Genomic DNA, 21,801 nt, shown 5'->3' with positions numbered 1-21,801 from the left:
TTTCCAGAGAGCTCCACCTACAGAGGATGACTTGATTTTTAAATTTCATAGAGGATTACATGATAACATCTCTGAAAAACTTGCAGGTGACTCATTTGATACTTTTGCTGCACTTGTTAAAAAGTGTAAAAATATTCAAGAATATTACAGAAGGAAGCATAAGGACCAATCTGCTCCTAATTCTGGTCCTAAAAACACCTCTGGGAATTCTAAAGGAAAAGGGTTGCAGGTTAGACAGTCTGATGGTAAGTTCAAAAAGGCGGGAAATTCTAAGCCTGGAAATATTAAGCCTGCTTCTCTATGTGCTACATGTGGTAAAGTTCATGCAGGGGTTTGCAGAAAATAGCAAAGACTGTGTTACAAATGTGGCCAACCTGGGCATTTTATTAGGGACTGCCCCTTTAATGGGGGACAGGTTTCTACTATTCAGGCCACTCCGGCTCCTATTGTGGTTGAGGAACCATCTCTACCTCTCCCACCTCTAGTTGCCCGAGTATATGCAGTGACTCAGCAAGAGGCTGAGAGGTCAGCTAGTTTGGTGCGAGGTATGATTTCTATTCATGATGAAATGCTTAGTGTTTTGTTTGATTCTGGTGCCACGCATTCTTTTATTGCTGATTATGTAGCTGAAGCATTTGGTCTGCATGTGATAAAAATGAAAACTCCTATGCGTATTGTTACGGCTGTGGGAAGAGTTTTTAATGAAGACTATGTTTGTGAAAATGTGAAATTCAAGTATGAAGGCAGGGAATATTCTGCCGACTTTATTGTCTTGCACCTTGCTTCTGTGAATTTAATTCTGGGGATGGATTGGTTGTCCAAGTACTGTGTGAAGATTGACTGCTGCAGTAAAACCATTTATGTCTCATCTCATGATGAAGAAATGGAGTCTCCTTATTTGTCTGTACTTCAGGTGGTAAAGGCCTTGAAGGAAGGAGATTCCGGGTATGTTTTATTGGGAGGTCTGGTTGGCGTCAACAAGGAGCCAATTTCTGTTATTCCGATTGTCTCTGAGTTTGAGGATGTCTTTCCGGATGAAATTCCGCACTTTCCTCCAGAGAGGGAAATTGAATTTGCAATTGACTTATTGCCTGGTGTGGGACCTATCTCCCTTGCCCCATACCGGATGTCACCTCTAGAATTATCTGAATTGAAGAAGCAGATTGAAGACTTGTCCAGTAAGAATTTTATCAGACCGAGTGTGTCTCCGTGGGGAGCACCGGTGATCTTTGTTAAGAAGAAGGATGGGTCTATGAGATTATGTACAGACTACCGGCAGTTGAATAAGGTTACTGTTAAGAATAAGTATCCTTTGCCGCGTATAGATGATTTGTTGGATCAGTTGCGTGGTGCGACTGTATTTTCTAAGATTGATCTCCGGTCCGGGTATCATCAGATCCGGGTAAAGCCGGATGACGTTCCGAAGACAGCTTTCAGGTCCCGTTATGGGCACTATGAGTATCTGGTTATTCCTTTTGGGCTTACAAATGCACCAGCCGTTTTCATGGGTTATATGAATCAGATCTTTAAAGCCTATCTGGATCAGTTTGTGGTGGTCTTTATAGATGACATACTGATATATTCAAAGAGTAAAGAAGAGCATTCTGAGCATCTAAAGGTTGTTTTGCAGATTCTGAGAGAGCATCAGTTGTATGCTAAACCATCAAAATGTGAATTCTGGCTTTCCGAGATACAATTTCTGGGCCATGTCATCTCATCTGAAGGAGTGGCAGTGGACCCGAGCAAGATTGAAGCAGTGGTAGAATGGGAACGTCCTAAAAATGTTACAGAGATCAGGAGTTTTCTTGGTTTGGCTGGATATTATAGGCGTTTTATTGAGGGATTCTCACGGATGGTTTTACCTTTGACACGGTTAACCCGTAAAGGGAACCCATTTGTGTGGACCCAAGAATGTGAAGTAAGCTTTCAAGAGTTAAAAAGGAAGTTGACTACAGCTCCGGTATTAATATTGCCGGATCCTACAAGTAAGTTTGTGGTGTATTGTGATGCTTCTAAGTTTGGGTTAGGTTGTGTGTTAATGCAGTTCCGTCAGGTGGTCGCTTATGCTTCTCGGCAGTTGAAACCACATGAGGAGAATTATCCGACACATGATCTTGAGTTGGCAGCCGTAGTGTTCGCATTGGCAATATCACCCTGGTAAAGCCAATGTAGTAGCTGATGCTTTAAGCAGAAAGACGCTTGGTATGGCCAATTTGATGATTTCCGAGTATAACTTGATTGAGAAATTCAGGGATCTCCACATTCCTGTGAATACAGAAGATAGTCCACATTTATTGACTACTACGGTAGTCCTGAATTCATTAGTTGAGCGGATTAAAGAGGCTCAATTGCTTGATGAAGAGATTCAGTCTATTAAAGAGCAGGACTTTGTGTCCACTGATAGGTTCGGTCTTAAGTTTTACAAGGATCGGATCATTGTTCCAAAAGGTCAGATGGTAGATGAGGTATTAACTGAGGGTCACATGGGTAAGTACACTATCCATCCTGGTGCTACCAAGATGTACCAAGACTTGAAACGGAATTTCTGGTGGTCGGGAATGAAGAAAGACATTGCTCTATTTGTGAGTAAGTGTTTGACATGTCAGAAAGTTAAGATTGAGCATCAGAGACCTTCTGGATTACTGCAGCCCTTGGATATTCCGGAATGGAAATGGGTCAGTATTTCTATGGATTTTGTAGTAGCATTACCGAGAACTCAGGCTGGTTTTGATTCCATCTGGGTAGTTGTTGACAGATTGACAAAGTCTGCACATTTCATACCAGTTAAAACGAGTTTCTCCACAGAGCAGTTGGCTCGGATATATGTAAGAGAGATTGTGAAACTTCATGGTGTTCCTGAAAGTATCATTAGTGATCGGGACCCTAAATTTACTTCTAGACTCTGGGATGCAGTGCAACAGGCCTTCGGTACACAGTTGAGGCTGAGCACGGCTTATCATCCCCAGACTGATGGTCAGACTGAGAGGACTATTCAGACCCTGGAGGACATGTTGAGGGCTTGTGCCTTAGAGCAGGGAAATGCATGGGATAAATATCTTCCTCTAGTGGAATTTTCCTACAATAATAGTTATCATGCCAGTTTGGGCATGGCTCCGTATGAAGCTTTGTATGGCCGTAGGTGCAGGGCGCCTACTTGTTGGTCAGAAATTGGAGAGAGGCAGTTATTTGGGCCTGATATGGTCCAAGAGACTACCGATCAAATTATGATGATTAAGGATCGATTGAAGAAAGCACAGAGTCGCCAAAAGAGTTATTATGATGCAAAGCATAGACCCCTTGAATTTTCAGAAGGGGATCATGTATTTATCCGTTTGTCTCCGACTACGGGTGTTGGGCGTGCTCTAGGAGTGAAGAAGTTGAGTCCTAGGTTCATTGGGCCCTACCAGATTATGAAAAGGGTCGGACCTGTGGCTTATCAGCTTGCTTTACCTCCACATCTGTCAAATTTGCATAGTGTTTTTCACATCAGTCAACTTCGAATACGTGCCGGATGAATCCCACATTGTACAGCCGGACAATATCGAAGTAAGAAAAGACTTGAAGTTTGTTGTGGGACCGTTTAAGGTTCTAGCACGTGATGAAAAAGTGTTGAGAAACAGGACTATTCCCATGATCAAGGTACAATGGGAAGGATTGACTCCTGAGGACGCCACTTGGGAGCGGGAGAATGAAATTCTCCAGCGATATCCTGAGTTTGATGTCAGGTATATGTATATTTGATATTTGATTTTGTGGGCAAAATCCTTAAAAGGTGGGGTGAATATAATGACCCTAACTGGTAAATCTTAGTTAGAGATTTAATTTAAGGATTTAAATGCCATAATTAGATTCAGTGAGCGATTTCGAGTATTTTGACTGTAATCATGACTATGTTATGAACAGTGCGTTCTGCCGGAGAATTTACAGTTTTGTGAATTAACCGGTAGAGCTTAAAATGAGCAAAATAATTTTAGGAACATAATTTGAAAATTCTGATGACAAATATGAGTTCAGAACGAAAAATTGTATAGTCTGGCACTTTCCGTGAAAATCTCGTGAATAGTGTTTCTACCGGGTATTTTGTACTGCTGTTTAAGCAACCGGTAGAGTCCAGAAATAAATAATTGATGAAATAAGAATAAGAAAGTCCAATATATGCCAAGCGAGTCAATATAGGCCCAAGAAAATGATAAGTTTATAAGTGTTAAGTTTCAGAATTAAATAAAGTACAGTTAGTGGTTCACAGTGCATTTCGTTAAAAACGGTGCAAAAACCATACTGTGAATTATGAATATTGTTCCTTAGGAAATAAAAATTAATTTAAATAACTTTAGAAAAATAAAAATATATCCGTAGCTTTAAGTTAAGTTTCCGGTAAATTTAAGTGAAATACGCGATAGAAAAACATCCGACAAAAGGGCCACATGTGCCTAAATAGCTTGGCCACTTAAATGAATCACTATTCATTGCAAAAATTTCTTCTTCTCTCTCTTGAAGGGCCGAGCTTCAGCCATGGAAAAGGGGGGGGTTAGGGTTTTGCTTGTTTTGTTGATTTCTTCTTGAATTCTCAACCAAATCTTATGACCCACCACTTGAAATTGATTAGGAACCACTCAAGGAATCCATTGCACCTATCCATTTGAGCTATAGTTGAGTGTGTGAAGAGTTATTCCTCCTCTTATTTTCGGATTACTATTCATAGGAGGAGAAAAAGTGGGTTTTTGATGGAGCTTTGCTTGGAGGTTATTCTCTAGGCTTTGTACAAGTGATTAGAGGTAAGAAACCTTTATTTCTATGGTATTATTTTGTGATCTATGTTTTGAAAATTTGGAGCATGTTTTGAGTGGGAAATATTTGATGTTAGAAGGTGAAAATTATGATGGATTGTTGTTGTATAGGAATGATAGTGTTTAGTAAGCATTAATTTGTGATAAAAAAATTGAAAAGCCCTAGTGCACTCTTCCCCTAGGTTTCGGCCTTCATGGCTTATATAGGGTTTATCATGCAAATTTTTATTGTATGTTTGAAAAGGTAAAATATGTTGGAATGTAGTGTAAATGGATTAATTGGTGGAAATGCCAAAGTTAGAAAAAAATCCTACAAATACTTGCTCTATGTTGCGAACTATAGGATGTTTAGGGGTATATATATATATTGGTTACATTTTATTCTAATAAAATGGGTTGCATTTTAATATACCAATGGATGAGCTAAGAAGTGAAATGCTTTGACAAATGGTTGAAAAATACCTTGAGTCCCTAAGGGTACGCCCGCGACTTTTAAAGAAAAATAACATGATTTATGTGAAAGATTCTTAAGTAAATGCTTGATTAAATTAAAGAACGCCAACGGGTGTATAGAGGTCTAGACTTGTGTATTGGCATAGAATTGGCAAAAATATAAAGAAAGGAAAATAAGCGATAAAATGTATGCTTATGAAATAATCATGGTATTGCATCATTTTATTGATGCATTGTAAATTATTCTCTAGGTGTGCCTAGGGATTGAGAAGGATCGGAAATCTCTTGAAGCGATAAAAGTAACTTGTTCCACAAGTAAGCGTATTGGTAAAGCTTCAAGAGGTAAGCTCTATGTTTAAGGAGTCTTTTCCTACTTGAGTGCTCCACCATGGTTAGTGAACTATGGTTGGACTGTATGACTGTGATTTAGATGCTTTGTATAGATGCATTCATATAGAGTTATTTGATAACATGATATGTTTTGCTCTGATATGACTTCTGTAATATGATTTCTGTAACAATCTCTGGCCATTGATTGTATAGTACCCGGACGTCCGCTTTGGGGTCCTCCCTCGGGACTGATGGTGTACTCCTCTGATATGTCTGGTTCCGCTTTGGGGTCCTCCCTCGGGAACACGTGCGTTGATTTCCGCTTGGGGTCCTCCCTTGGGAATGACGGCGCACATCTCTGATATGATATGGATATATGCTCTGTTCTGTTATGATATCTGTTATATGTTGTATTTGTATACTCTGTATCTGAATTTCATGCAGGAGTGAGCCAGGGGTATGGAGAATTCTCTATAAACCTGGAGCTTATTGAGATTTGTAATCTCACCCCTCTTTGGGGACACATTTTCAGGGGCCCAGATTTCCGGTGAGTCCTCACTAGGCAGGGACACGACACGTGGCTGAGGCAGTTGACAGACCGGATTTTGAGTGGCTGTAGGCTACTACCTTTTTGGAGTGTTTGATGTATTTTAGTATTTTCGCATTTGATGGATCATGATATTGATCCTTTATTTTGTATATGGCCTGTATATGTTTTGTACATGTCTATCAGTTTGATGCATGTACATTTGAGTATTCAGGAACGTTATATGATGATGTAGTATTCAGATAGGTTTATGTTTTGATGGCATGCTGTTAGATTTAGTGGCACGGAGCCATGTTATGCATGCGCCCATGTATGGGTATTTGATTATATTTGGATATCTGGCATTTCTGAATTGATATGTTGTATAAACTGTTTATCAGGAAATGCTTCTGAGTGGGATTGGAAAATCCCCAGTTGTCCGATTTATAGAGGAAACTCTGCCCGATTTTCGTTTACGCCGAGTAAGAATTAAGTTAGAAAAAGAAAAAGTTAGCTCATATTTTTGTAAGTTAAGTCTTCCGCTGTTTCTGTTTGTATCATATGTATGTTAATTGAACCGGCTCGAGACGGGGATGTTACATTATACACTTGATGTTACCTTCATTTTGAAATCTGCAAGATAGGTGGCTGTAGTTAGAGGACACCAGCTAATTGTTGGTATTTTAAAAGTTCACGAAATAATATGAAAATGTAAATTTTAATATGCAAAAGTTATTTTAATGTTAGAAGCATACAAGTGTAACAAAATGATTTGTCTAAGTTCTGTTATAAGTTGCTGGCAGGAATTAATTTCAGAATGCAAGTGAAGTGCCCTCAAAATGGTTAATTTCTTATTTTATCCTTCTATTTACAAAATAGTTTATTTGATGTTGTGCTAATTATCCATGTCTCAATGTGTAGAACTGCTTCAGCTTTGAATTGTACTTCGTTGCAATGATTACACTCATATAAGTACCTTCTCTGGTTATTGTAATGATATAAATGTGCATGTAGGTCTGCTGTAAATGATGAGGATGAGATGAGTGGCCTTCCAAATATTCAAAAAAATTCATCAAGGTAAGAGCTGTTACTGCTTTGATGAGTGGAATGCTAGAGCTATGTAACTATTTGGACTCAAGAGTTGAATGCTTCGGATTTGATTTAATGACAAATTTAATTACATTTTTGTTCTGGACTCATAAAAATCTGTATTCAGTTGGAAGTTGCAAGTATACTTATTGTTAACGTAGGTCTAGATTCTATTCGTGGCAACCATAACATTGTTTACAGATTAATTTGCCTGCTTTCATAAAGCTTGGTTTATGGTGTGAGAAAATTAGTTTTCTTGTCAATTTAGTGGATGTAATTATTGTAACACTTCACTCTCTGTTCTATTCAAGAGATGAGCTGTAAGTATTGCTGAGCATCTGTAAAAGTTTAAATATTGAAAACTTTGCGCATTGTTGAGAAAATGGGGAACAACAGCTCAGCGATCATATGCAAACAACAAGAGGAACAAAAGATTAATCGGCCCATAGTAAACACCAAAAGCCCATATGAAAGGAAGCATAGTCAGTTATAACACCTTGTGGTATTAAGCGCAACATAATCTATTATAATTTACGGAAGCATTACTCTGATAGTGTCGCTATTACTCTATGTAATTATATGAACTAACTTTTTCCTTTTCTTTTCCTTATATAATGTCATCCCAATTATATTTCTCATATATTTATAAGCTGTAATGTACAGTCTCGTACCAATACAGATTCCTAATTCTCTAACTCATTGACCATAGTCAATGGTCAGTATCTATTCGAGCTGCAATCTGGACATTAGTGATCGGAATTGAGCTGCAAGCTGCCACCTGCCACCATTCGTTGATAAGTGATGTTAACTTTTCCATGAACAGCTGTGTCGTGTTCTTTGCTTTGAAAATTTCCCTGTTTCTTATTTTTTTTTGTTTACCCTTTCAATGTTCTAGGTCTGAAACAATCATAGAGAAGAAGATATTGGTCTTAAAAAAATGGTGGGAAACCTGAAAAGCAAAAAAGAAAAAAAGAAAAAAAGCAAAGAACACGTGAATGCTGTCAATGATTTTTTTTTTTTTTGAAGTTTAGTCGGGTTTAACGGGGAGTAATTTTTTTCTTTTTTTTGTATAAAGTGAAACTTAACTCTTCTCTGTCTCTTTCTCACATACACCCACCATTAACCTTGCTAGGAAGGGTTTTTGAGATGTCCATTATCTCTTTTCGGGTTGACATGATTGTTGTATATATATTTCAGTTTTGTTACAAGTTCAATTTCAACCTGTATACCATTATTTTTCCTTTAGAATTGCTTGAACTATTAGCTAAATCTAACTCCTTTAGAAGTGCTCATGGGATTGTCACTTTCCCCAATTCTCTCCCACTCAGAAAACCAGCATTAGCATTGCAATACTAATATATTTTAACATCATACCCTCATTTACTTCCTTCTTAGCTTGCACTTTTTGTTGAACACTAATATTCCCCTAACTCAAAAGACTCACTTTTCTGTGTAGTAACCTATGATGAGCATGAAAACCAGTAACAGGAAAATGAGAAAGGATTTTATGTGCCACTCTCAGACTTCAACAGCTGTGTGCATGACTACCCGTGATCCTCAATCTGTAATTGATCCTAGGAAGCTTGACAGAAGTGTTTTTGTTGATGATACCAGATTGATCAACTATGCTAAGTACTCCAAACTTGTTGAGTTTCCCAAGTCCAATGCAGTTCCAAATATTAATAATAGAGGGCAGGATCAAGATCAAGTGAATGAATCAAGGGAACTTCAGAAAACACCAACGATTGCATGTCTTTCAGGTTTGTTAAGTTCACATATTCTCCTGCACTATGTGAGTTGCAATCATGCAAATGTCATTTTGTGGAGTTTCATAAATTGCACTCCTTATTCTTTTCTGTTTCCACAACACCACATAGTAGTGGTTCAAAATTTTCAATTTAAGATAATGATGAAAGTGACTTCTTTCTGTGACACAGCTACATTTATATGATTATCAAGAAATAAATCAAATTTATATGTCAAAATTAAAAGCAGGACCATAAAAATGAAGAAGCTATGAAATGGAAATGGAGTTTGGATTCTAGACTGGTTAGCCATAAATGTTGTTATTGTTGGTTTTTTCTGATACAATTGCTATAAGGTCAACAAAAGTCTATAGAGACTATTCCATTTTCCCTATAATTGATTATTTGTTAGATGATGAACAGTGGCTAGGACTATACCACCAGTAGTGTCATAGGTGGTTCCTACAAGGAAACAAATGATCTCTATTATTTGTCCTCTTATTTTTGTCATTTGCAGAGGTTTTAAGATTTTTCACGTGCATTTTCCATAGAGATAGCAGAATGATTATGTACTTTTTATGCAAATGGGCGTTTTATTAGGCAATACAAATGGCATTATTACAGACCATGATGTCATTTGGTTTTGTCCCTTGTACATGAATTTTTATTTTTTTTCTCCTTTCTAGTTTTCCACCAAGGAAGGTACGTGTCTTACAGTCATATGGTCACATTGCATATTTTGAAAATGCAGTTGGGGTTTTGGCTAAAAAGAGTGACTCTGTTAAGGTGAAGGAAACGATTCGGTTGTTTAACAAACACTATCTTCATTTTATTCAGGTTTGTTGCATCTCGCACTCTTTGGTTAGTCTATTTGACTCACTTTGGTCTTTGGTATGTTCTGGTTGAAGCTATGTTTCTAACACGTACAGGAAGAGGAGACGAGATGTGGGAAGATACAAGCTGAAAGGAAAGAAGCTAAAAAGGTTTTAAAATCTAATGAGAAGAAAGCAGCTAAAAATGTTTCAAAATCTAAGGTTGGTTTATTATTAATCACTGTTTGTTATTTGTGTGTTATCATATTTATGTCGTTATCTCTCCCCCAACATAAATTATAAGAAAAAAAAAATGCTTACGAGTCCATTTCTTATGTAAAATAATTCTGTAATGATCATACTTGGGGATGGAAATTTTGAACTGTGTACTACTATAAATATTGTAGATTACTTTTCCTTTGATTGGAACTTTTGGTGGTTGGTTGTCTTTAGTCTGCTAGCAGCTGAAACCGACTATTAGCTGCTTCCCTACTAGGTTTTTTTTAGTGATAACAGGCTTTTTGCTAGGTATGACTCTGGACTTTTGGTTGGGTATTAGCAAAATTTTCTTACAAGTATTAAGCTGCATTTTATTTCATTATTGGGCTAAACTATAATAGCTTAACACATGGGTCTATGCAGTATCCGGCTCACATTTTTGCCCCCACCTCTTTTCCAATTTTAAGTTGGGAAGTTTTTTACATAACAGATATTGTGTCTTCAAACATCATTTACTGCTTGAATAGTTTTGTCATACAAGGCAAATATGCTAAATGTTTCTACGTTGAACGTTGTCAAACTTATTTTGAATTCCCAGTTATAGTTAATACTTAAAATGTATTTCTTTTTCCTTTTTGGTGAAGTGATAACAGTTGGAGTGAAGAAGATGTGCTTTTATTAGTAGTGTGTTTCAATGTCTGTTAAGAGCTTTAAATCTTACTTCATTGTATATTGAACTTTAAAGCTGAACTGTTTCACTGAGTTTTTTTTTGTTTTGTTTTGTTTTATTAATCATTTTACAATAAGCTAGCAACAAAACTTCTTGTGTTAATTTATGTAGAAAGGCGCTCCACCTGAAGATTTAAAGTCCAAAGCCAAGAGGCCTGATCTGAAGGCCATACCAAAGGCAAGTGAAATATCAATTTTTTTTAGCAGAATCTTGATTGCAGGTGTCATAATAATTGTTTATGTGATGATCAAGTATAGGATTTTGCTTTCCTGGTATTTTTCAACAGCATTGTGATGAAATTACCTTATTCATCTTTTGTCTATCCTTGTTCTTTCTCTTGTAGTGATGGATGCCTAATATCTTATCAATATTTTTTAATTGGTTAGTTAAGAGAGGTCTCTTAGTAGCAATCTACTAGACTATTTTAATGACATAATATCTCATAATTATGTGAAATAAACTTAAGTTTATTTTTTGATAATGTATAGTCTTCAATTTATTAATTTTGTTTTATATCATTTGTTTTGATTTGATTAATTGAAATTGATTTAATTGTACATTCCAAAAACACTGCTCTTGTTATCTTTTAACACTATTTTCAAATTGGAGATTGTTGACAGATGATGAATAATAATGAGATACTGTACCCTGTGAAAAGAGTTGGCAACATTCCAGGTTGTTAGCTTCATATTGTGTTGCTCTAACTGCTAGTCTTTTTTCATCTAAATGATATTATCTACATATTATCTCTCAATTCTCACAAATGTTATTTCTTATAATTAGCTTATCATATGCACGATGATATTTTGTTGTACTTTATAATTAGCTTATCTCTCAATTCTCATTTAGTGATTTTAATTTCTCTTAATGGCAGGTGTTGAAGTTGGGCATCAATTCTGTTCTCGTTGTGAAATGGTAGCAGTTGGCATGCATAGTCATTGGCTAAACGGGATTGATTCTATGTCCTTGTACAATAAAAAAGTGGTAATGCAATTTCTTTTTGGAATGTTGTATTTGCTTACTCTAATTTGGCTGGAGCATTAAAGATCACAAATTATACATGCATTTATCATACAATATGTTTTTGAATTGAATGTTCAATATAAATCTATATTAGATGTTTACTTTTTCTCTCTTGATTGTCACAGGACAACAGCTACAAATTCCCTGTTGCTGTGTGCATTGTTTTGTCTGGCATGTATGAGGATGATGTGGATAACGCTGAGGATGTTGTGTACACTGGTCAAGGTGGGCATAATCTGACCGGTGATAAGCGTCAAATTGCGGATCAACAATTAAAGTCGGGTAATCTAGCACTCAAGGTGGGTAGTCTTTTTGATGATATCTCAATACCTTTGAAATATGATAATAACTTGTTTCCTTTCAGTGGTATAATTGATAGATTAATTTTGCTATCTGCTTCATTAAAAAATGGGGAATTATGGATTGTTTTTTGGTGGAAGGTTTATGCTACTGTACATCATAATAATGTCTGCAATGGTTGGTACATAATTAGCATCATATATATTTACAAATTATAAAATTAGAATGGGATTTGTTTAGTTGGGTTGAACTGGTGATGTTCAACTGATGGTAGCTGGTGTTTTTATATACGGATGCTCAATAAAGATGTCTAATAATGATGAATCACTATCTCCAGCCAACAACTTAATGAGTAATAATCAGGGGTGCATGTGTGAGTCACTTGCGAAATGAGAAGGGAATGAATGTGCTTTGGGTACAAGATATGAGAGTGTGAAGGTTGTAAACATGGTGGTAAATCCTATGAATAATGAAAAGATTATCCCCTCATTCACTCTGGGGTGTTATATAGATGAGGTGTAGGGAGGTCATGCACATAGTGGGTGTTTTGCAGGTGACTAGTGATGTGATAGTGTGCTTAGCGGGTAGTTATGTGTAGTGGAGGGCAGTTGAGAGAGAGTGGTGGAGTGGAAATGCATAATGTATGTCTAGTAGTGGGGAGAGGAAGTTGGGACCATTTAACTGGTCTAGAACAGGATTATATCATGCACAATTTGGTTTCATTTCATAAGAACAGAAATAACCAGCCATGGATCCTTATTTTTATTTTTGTAAACTTTTATTTTCATGCATTGTTGAAATTATTGAAGTGATATTGTTTATGAATCATGTTATTTGTTTAAGGAATAGGTTGTGTTTGCGAAATGTTATTTATATATCTCACGTTATATTTTTTATTATCTGTATTTGGGTAAGATTCCTTTTCCTTTACAATTGAACTCTATTTGTTGTACAAGGGCACGTCTAACCTACATTGATCTCAATTATAGAACTGCGTTGAGCAATTAGTTCCTGTTAGGGTGGTTCGTGGTCATGAATCTTCGAGCAGTTACTCTGGTAAAGTCTACACTTATGATGGTTTGTACAAGGTAATTCTTTGAAAATATTACTCAAACATGTTTCTTATTACTAATTGGATCTCTAATTTGGGCAAAAATATCTGTATAGACTGCTTAAAAATCAAATCTTAATAATGAAAATATGGTTTTGTAGTTATAATCAATATCAACATCAATAACACCTTTATTCCGAACTAATTGGGGTCGATAGCATATGAACCCAAATGAAAAGTACAAAAAGATTGAAAAAAAAAGTTAAAAATAAATTTAAAAAAAATATATATAACATCATCTATAAAAAATAGTAGTAAACAATTAATAGGAAAAATAAATTAAAATAAAGTGAAAATAAAGATACATAAGAAGACAAAAAAGAATAAGTAAGTAAAAAAAAAAAATATGGACAAAAAAAGTAAAATAAAAAAGAAGGAAAGAAATTAAAAAAAGGACAAAGATAAAAGGGGAGGTAAATAAAGAAAGAGAGATAAAGAGGAAAAAGACTAAAAAAGGATCATCTAAAACATAGGAAGAAAAACGAGTCTAATCCTCTACCATGCAAATAGCCTTTTTCCAATCCGTTCTAAGACACACCGTCTACCAATCTATATTGCATTCCATTAAGTCTTGTTTTATTACCTTCTCCAAATAAGTTTCTGTATATCTCTTCCTTTTTTTGTATCAAGCTCTTGGTAACAAACTTTAGTTCTTACCGGAGCATGACTGAGTCTTCTCATTACGTGCCTAAATCATCTCAATTTATGTTCTCTCATCTTTTCAGCCGTCGGTACTACTTTTATCTTTCGTCGAATATATTTATTTCTTATCTTATCTATCCTCGTATCACTATGACCACACATCCACCTCAACATTCTCATTTTCGCTACTCCCATTTTATGCACATGTTTCCTCAACATTTAGCTCGTATAACATTGCATGCCTTACTGCTGTTCAATAGAATTTTTTTAGGGAATTTTGCGGTCACACAAAAATCCTTGTGCACTACGCCTTTTCATCCACCCTGCTTTGATTCTATGATTTACATCCTCATCAAACTTTTCATCTTTTGCAAAATTGATCCCAAACATCTAAAAGTGTCTTCCTTTATTACCTATTGTCCAAGCAGATGCACATAATCTTGATCTCCATCTTTTACCGCAGAAAAATCACACTGCATATACTCAATCTTGCTCTGGCTTAATGTAAATCCTTTAGACTCCAACATGTTTCTCCACAATTCTAGTTTTCTATTAAGACCAGCCTTGGTCTCATCAATAAGCACGATATCATATGTAAAAGGCATACACCATGGCACTTTCTTTTGAATATCTTTTCTTAGTTCATCCATAACTTGGGCAAAGAGATAAAGACTTAGAGCAGAACCTTGGTGTACACTTACCGTGATAGGAAAACAATTTGATGTTCCATTACAAATTTTCGTACATGTAATAGTACCATCATAAATATCTTTGATTGCATTGACATACTTTGATGGTATTTTTTTTTTCTCAAGAACCCACCATAGAACTTTTCTTGGAATCCTATTGTAAGTCCTTATTTTTTTCTTGATATCTTTCTATTAATTGTCGCAACAAGAAAATGGCTTTCATGGTACATCTTCCTGGTATAAACCCAAATTGATTTACAGAGACTTTGGTCTCTCTCCTCAAGTGATGTTCAGTATTTGCTGTCTTTTGCTTATTTATTTTTCACTATACTTGCATTTTTTCTTGGAAGTAGGTGCCCTTAGTGGTTGGACTTGGACTATTGAAATGTCCACCAAACTGGGTCAATTATTTAAGATGTCAATTGGTTTATTTTTGGACGTAACTAGGTGCAACAAGGCACTTGGGCCATTAAAATTTTGCTGGTTGTATTGTGTCTTATCAAATTCCAAAGTATTTTGAAAGCAAAAAACACTTGACACATCTATTTAAAGGGGCATCCTTCGTAATTTCACATCGGATGACCAGGTCTTAAATATGTTGTCTAACATGAGGGAACCATCTTAAATGGTTTTTTTTTCCACCATTTTTTTTCCTTTATAGAAGGCACTCCAACCTTCTTCCTAATGATCTCATTTTAGATCTTTTCAACCCGGGTATGCACACTCATCCTTCATAACATTTTTTATTTAAATAAGCTTTATCTTTTACTTATAGTTTCCATTAGCTTCACAACATTCTGATCCATATCACATTGGGGCTATAAGTGAAATTTAATTAAACTCTTCATTTAATTTATAGGCAATCTCACAAAATAAATACCTGAGGCATTCTTCAGTTTATCTATTCTAGTGCAACTTAGGGGTCTGCTGCTAACAGGCTATTCTTCTTGGGGACGGATCCGTTTACAAACTTTTTTTGAAAATATTTACAAATTACACTATGTTCTCCCGGAAGAACATAGTGTAATCAGTGTTCTCCCGGGAGAACATAGTGTAGTTTGTAAGAGTTTGTAAACAAAAAAGTTTGTAAATATAACCTGACTCATTCTTCTTTACCAATATTTTTGCATAATACTGCGTTGATATAATATATATAATCTCGTCTTGAAAATGACATTGTCAACAGCAAGTCCACAAATCTTTCCATCTGATGTCGTTAGGATAAAATCCCTCTTTCTCTTCTCCAACTGTTTATCAAAGGCAATCTATTAGTAATAATTTGTTGAGAAAAGAATTGAAGCTTTCTTTTCATGATTTATTTTGGCACCTGAAACAATTGGTTTAAGGAGCTAGCATTGATGATAAATTTCTTCCAATTTGAATTCTTAGTTGTTATCGTAAGTGCATTTACTCTGGTCTCTAAAATTGCACTTTTTAACTGGTGAAACAGATTGATATGGAATATGGAGACACGATTTACTTCCAATTTTTGGTGTGATACTTCAAATCTTTTATGCCCTTTCTTTTCTTGTTTTGCAGGTTGTCAACTATTGGCTAGAAAAGGGAATATCTGGATTTATAGTATATAAATTTCGACTTAGGAGACTTGAAGGGCAGTCTACATTAACCACTAATCAGGTTAATTATATTTGTTCTAGTTTCATCTAGAAAATATTTTCTTGTTTTATTGCCTGTGTGTGGTAAAATCACTACATATTTATCATAAAGCAGAGGTTGGAATTTAATTAGAAGGCATTATATATGAAAATGGAGAAGTGAAGAAGCTAAATAAATTTTTATGGCTATGATACATTCCTCAGGATTGACCTTCAGTAATGTAGTTGTGACCTAGTGACTTGATAAACTTTCAAAGTGAAATAATGGGGATGTTGAATTCTGGTTTAAACATGTGAACGTAATAGCTTAACTATGGGAAAAGCAACGGCCCATCCATATATTTTGTTGCTATTTGATTTCTTAGATTGAGTTTGTTACACTTTAATTCTTACCCATTTACTTGTTTAGATATTGATTCTTTTTTTTTTGGGAGGTTTTGGGGGTAGAAAGATGTAAATGGGGTTTCCCCATACCCTTCGGGTGTAGGACTGATTCCCCCTTGAGCCTCGAGTTGACCTTGGCAACAAGGTGCTTCTAGACGAAAAATGGAGTCCAGATACAACAAAAAAGCCAGTCCCTTGCTCTGTAAATTGGAAATGGAAATAGTTATGGCCTTATGGGAATAGCACCTAAAGCAGCCATAAACGAAATCCTATCCCATGCATAACAAGTTTAAGAGTAAAGGGGAAAAGGGGAAACTTGAAAATGCAAGTGTTCTCCTCTATTGAATTACACTATAGAACTGCATAAATTGCATGCTGCCACAAGATTTCAACTTTCTTGTTTTCATCAAAACATTCATAACGAACCATTAAAACTGCCTCAAAGTAGAGGGTCTCACACAGTGCCTTACCAACCAAGAGCTGCTAAATGAGTGTTATAGGAAAGTACTAGTCTTACAAAAAAGTTTTGGTGATGCTAAAATAGTAATAAACCTAAAAGCCTTAGTTGTTTGGTGAAGTCTAAGAATGGGTTTGGTTAATAGAGATGAGATAAACCCAAAGAGTTTGAGCATGAAAGTGCCCTGACCAATCTGTCAAGGCTGTTCTAGTTTTATCAAAGAGATAAATTCTACAAGTTCATATTTATATAGCTCTAATACAAGTATAAAAGAATAAGTAATCTAACTGAACTACAAAAGTAACTAGAACACACGAATGTGTAACAGTATTTAGTTATTTGACATGTGTTCTTGCCAACTCTTGTGATTTCCTATAATTAGTTATATACAAAGAAAATGCTACAAAGTTCATTGTAGCAATTTTCAGAGAAAGAGCAGTGAGAAGATCGATATCTGACGGCTAGTAACCCACTAGCATTTAGCTTCTTCCTATGTTATATGTGTGCTGTGTCCCATGATTTTTTTAATCAAAAAGAAGTTTTCTTACTTTCCCCAGTTTAATGTTCGTTTTGTAGGTATTCAAATGACTAGTTGTAGAGCTGTGTATAGTCATGATCTTTTTTGTTGTAATTCTCTTTATCTAGATTCATATTGATAGTCATATTTCATCTGTTTCCTTTAGGGTGATTTGATTTTGCAATCCAAGCAGTGGGGCTTTAAAGGATCTTAGCTTATTTTGTTGTGATGACAGGTTTATTTCACTCGTGGACCCATACCTCAGTCATCTGAACAAATACAAGGGTAATTGATGGAACCCAGAAAAATAACACTGATATAAAATGAAATCAGATACAGATTAACAACAAATTACAGTAATGCAAACATAGAAAGACACCTAGAGGAAAAAGTCCACTCCAAGGCAACATCCCTAGCCTTGAGAGCACCCCTATTTCCTCTCCCAATTCCCCACTCCAATTTATCTGAAAACATGCATAATGAAACCTCACCCTAAATGTCTATATATACTAATCCTAACAAATGATAACTAATGGGCTTGGATATTTATTGAAGGCCCATCAGTAATCAATGAAGAAACTTTTGTAAATTGAATATTTAATATGCTTTATCCCAATTATATTAGGCTAACATCTTTTATACTTTGCTTAGGTTGGTATGTAAGGATATCACTGGAGGTCAGGAACATCCACCCATTCCTGCTACGAATTTGGTTGATGACCCCCCTGTTTCACCCACAGGCAAGTTGAATTCGGGGTTTGCAATTTGAATCCCCTGTTTTATTGGTGAGAGTGGATCCTCTCGTGTAAATTTCACATGATATGGTCATTTGTAAATTTTATGTCTCTCTCTTCTCAAGCTTTAAATCGGGTGGCCTATCAACATTTGTGATATTTATAAAAAGAGAGATAAATACAATTTTCACATGATCATGTCATATGAAATTTACACATAAGAGGATTCATTCCCTTTTTTGGTTGATGAATTATATATATATATATATATTCACACACTGATTGTCACTTTATTTCAAGCTGTGAATGTTGTTGGGTGGGTCCAAGCGTTAATTGCTGTTGATTTAAAATTTCAGTGCTAGAATATCTTATATTTTTTAATCTTTTATTATTGATCCAAGATATGCTAATTCTCTTATGTGTTGAGTAGATATTTACTCTTGAATTTACTTTGTGAGTTAGCTCATTATTATGGTAGCTATGGAAGGAAGGTAGCGTAGTAAAAATCATCATAAAATTTTAATAACTCTGCCTTTATCCTCTAACATTTGTTGATAGTCATCATTGTCTCTTTATGCTTGGATGGAAATTCATTTCTTCTTGGAGAAGTGGAATTATTATTATTATTTTTGTTATCCACCTGCTCATGTCCTTTTATGTCAGATTCATGTTGTGATGATTATATAATAATGTTCACCATTGTACTTTTAAATATTATGAAAGCTAAATTTTGCTTTGTGCTTACTTTGGTGTCTGATTTTTAAATATTATAGGTTTCACATATTATAAGTCCGTCAAGGTTGCAAATAATGTGACGGTTCCCAAAAATGCTACTGGGTGCAAATGCAAAGGCTTTTGTATTGATCCGAAAACTTGTGAATGTGCGTTGCTTAATGGCTCAGATTTTCCCTATGTATCTCGGGATGGTGGCAGGTTAGAAACTTGATTGGTGAAATGGCATTTAAATTTTGTTTGCTGTAATATTTGATGTGGTTGCTTTTATGTATAAATTGACAGGTTAGTTGAAGCCAAAGATGTAGTTTTTGAATGTGGCCCCAAATGTGGTTGTGGTCCTGGTTGTGTGAACCGAACTTCTCAAAGAGGACTTAGATATCGTTTGGAGGTAGCACATTGTATTGGTATCCTAAGATCTTTAGATTATTAAGATAACTATACTGAGTTTTTAATTTTGTTTATTCAACTAAATTGTTACATAGGTTTTCCGTACTGCAAAGAAAGGATGGGCCGTTAGAACTTGGGATTTTATACCTTCTGGAGCCCCAGTTTGTGAGTACACAGGAATACTTGCTAGGACGGAAGATATGGAAAGTGTATTGGAAAACAATTATATTTTTGACATAGATTGCTTGCAAACAATCAAGGGGCTTGGTGGAAGAGAGGTATTGAATCCTTTGAAACCTTATCATGTGATTATATTTTTCTCAGCTACTTCTGCTAAATGTTTAGAACTTTTCTCGTCTCTTTGGTGACATTAATTTTGACAGAGGCGGTCAAATAATGTAGCAGTTCCTGCAAATCTTTTGGACAAATGCGATGACCAAGGTTCTGAAAGTGTGCCGGAGTTTTGTATTGATGCAGGATCTACTGGAAATATTGCTAGGTTTATAAACCATTGTTGCGAGCCTAATCTGTTTGTTCAATGTGTTTTGAGCACACACCATGATTTGAAATTGGCTCGAGTAGTGTTGTTTTCTTCCGACAATATATCCCCTTTGCAGGTAACTCATTTTCTATATTCCCCCGATTTATCTTCTTGGGGCTGTTGTTAACATATTGGGGTTGGGGATGTGGCCGAAAATTAACATGTTTGCTGATATTTGTTATTGATAATTATGGTGATAACTATGTCAACTCACTTTAGACTGTTGAAATTTATTTTATAGCCATGCTTATTTTCTTCCTTCTGTTACCTATTGTTTTTGGGATGATTCATGAATTAGATTTTGGGAGGATTTGTGGGTAGTAGATATACCTTCTTTATTCTCTTTCTTTTTTATATCATTTACAACAACTATAACCACAGCTTGTCCTGCTTTGTGGGATCAGCTACATGGGTCAATCAAGACTTAAAACCTAATTTTGTTTAGTAAAATCGTTATTTTTTTTTTTTTTTGGGGGGGTTTATTCTTGCATAGAATAAAAAACTTTCATGTGATCTTTATGAAAATTTAACCTATAAACTTTAGTTTGTAACTTGGTAGGCCTTACATTCCATGTTGCTTTATGTTTTTTATAATAAGCCAGACCAGACTTATAAATCAAGCCTTTAATAGGTTAATAGGCCAGTGTAGGTTTTAAATGTTTACATAAGTTTAGTCTATCAAAGTCAAAACCTGACCTAACCTGATCCATTTACACCCCTATATATGTGACTAGTGGATGTCACAGTGTGAAAATGGAAGTGTAAGGGTGGGCATACTCCCAATCCTAGAAAGTCTGAGAGTCTTGTGTACTGGTGTTTTCTCTTTTGGGGTTTTATTCTGAAGTCTTTGACACATGTTTTGAATCTCTTTGATTTCTTGCAGGAGCTGACATATGACTATGGCTATGCGCTTGATAGTGTCTTTGACTCCAATGGGAAGATAAAGCAAATGCCATGCTACTGTGGAGCCCCAGGCTGCAGGAAGCGATTGTTCTAAGTGTGTTGCTTGGTCCTTTTTGATGAATGTTGTATGGGTGTTGTACGTGGTCTTTTTGCAAAACTAGAGGTCGTATTTTTCCTAAAACTTACGCTCAAATGTGCTATATTCATACATGATTGATTTGTTGTATCTGTAAATGATAGCAAAAATGACAATGTCATTTTTTATGCAAGTCCAAAAGGATGAAATAGATTTTTTTGTTGTTGGAAATAGCCTGCTTTATTGAATACTGCAAGTTTATAGATTCTCGGGTCCATAAGAAATAAAACTGAAAACACCCAAGTATAGGACACATCAAATTGGCAAGAACAAAAGAATCCATTACAGGAGGATGAGTTTCCTACTTGATATCTGTTCCGGGTTCATATGTCCGGGTAACACTAGCCAATGATAACGGTTGATGGGACCCGGAAGGATCTTATTCGGATGGGTAGTTAGTTAACCCACGTATGGGAGCCAAAGGTGATCCCTACCGCCATCAAGGTAGAGGACGAGGAACAAATCCGAGAATGGAAGAGCGGGCATATGAGGATCATGCTCGGAGAACGGGAAGAACGAGACAATACCAGAATATGGAGGGCGAACAGTTAGAGGAGGAAAATTGGGAGGCAGAGTAATATCTGGGAGCCCGCCATTATTATACTCGTCAAGAAGAACGAGAGGCAAATCAAGGGCGGTACGAAGAGACTTATCAAAGGAGGAGGCCAGAAGGTGGAAGAATTTATGCTAACCATAGGGGCGGGTTCCCACCAGAAGATACCGAGTATTATTACTTGGGCAGAGATCAAGGTCAAGGAGGAGATAGACGGCAGGCGGGTAATAACCCAATGAATTGGGGTTATCAACATTATGGACCCGGACAGGCAGAGGGTTTTGGTCCTCATTACCATAGCGGACAAATGATGAATAGGGGGCAAGCGATGCCCGGATGGAATGGACAACCCGGAGGAGCTCAACAACAAATGCAAGTGCAA

General features: G+C 36.0%; 1 protein-coding gene across 2 annotated transcripts; it reads left to right on the top strand.

The window, feature by feature from the left end:
- The first annotated feature begins 7,841 nt into the window (after positions 1-7,841).
- On the top strand, positions 7,842-21,015 carry LOC133299902 (histone-lysine N-methyltransferase, H3 lysine-9 specific SUVH4-like). Of its 2 annotated transcripts, none has more exons than XM_061499395.1 (16): positions 7,842-8,945; positions 9,682-9,767; positions 9,860-9,964; positions 10,803-10,868; positions 11,312-11,366; positions 11,566-11,672; positions 11,840-12,013; positions 13,004-13,102; positions 15,996-16,094; positions 17,666-17,715; positions 18,082-18,170; positions 18,938-19,097; positions 19,182-19,287; positions 19,382-19,564; positions 19,670-19,903; positions 20,711-21,015. In XM_061499395.1, the coding sequence occupies exons 1-16, from the start codon at positions 8,648-8,650 to the stop codon at positions 20,822-20,824; spliced, it is 2,025 nt and encodes a 674-aa protein (XP_061355379.1). In that variant the 5' UTR covers positions 7,842-8,647; the 3' UTR covers positions 20,825-21,015. The 2 variants fall into 2 exon arrangements, with proteins under 2 accessions (XP_061355379.1, XP_061355378.1); XM_061499394.1 differs by having other exon boundaries at positions 11,566-11,675.
- The last annotated feature ends 786 nt before the right edge of the window (positions 21,016-21,801 follow it).

The sequence above is a fragment of the Gastrolobium bilobum genome, unplaced genomic scaffold (genome assembly GCF_033153095.1).
Source record: "Gastrolobium bilobum isolate Gb01-03AN ecotype WA unplaced genomic scaffold, APGP_CSIRO_Gbil_v1 utg159352, whole genome shotgun sequence".
Lineage (NCBI taxonomy): Eukaryota > Viridiplantae > Streptophyta > Magnoliopsida > Fabales > Fabaceae > Gastrolobium > Gastrolobium bilobum.
This window is presented reverse-complemented; position numbering and strand designations above follow the sequence as displayed.

Coding starts and splice junctions, on each gene's coding strand:
- LOC133299902 (XM_061499394.1), top strand. CDS start 8,648: ATGATGAGCATGAAAACCAGTAACAGGAAAATGAGAAAGGATTTTATG. Junction 17,716..18,081: donor TCATCTGAACAAATACAAGG/GTAATTGATGGA, acceptor TACTTTGCTTAG/GTTGGTATGTAAGGATATCA. Junction 19,565..19,669: donor AGGGGCTTGGTGGAAGAGAG/GTATTGAATCCT, acceptor TAATTTTGACAG/AGGCGGTCAAATAATGTAGC.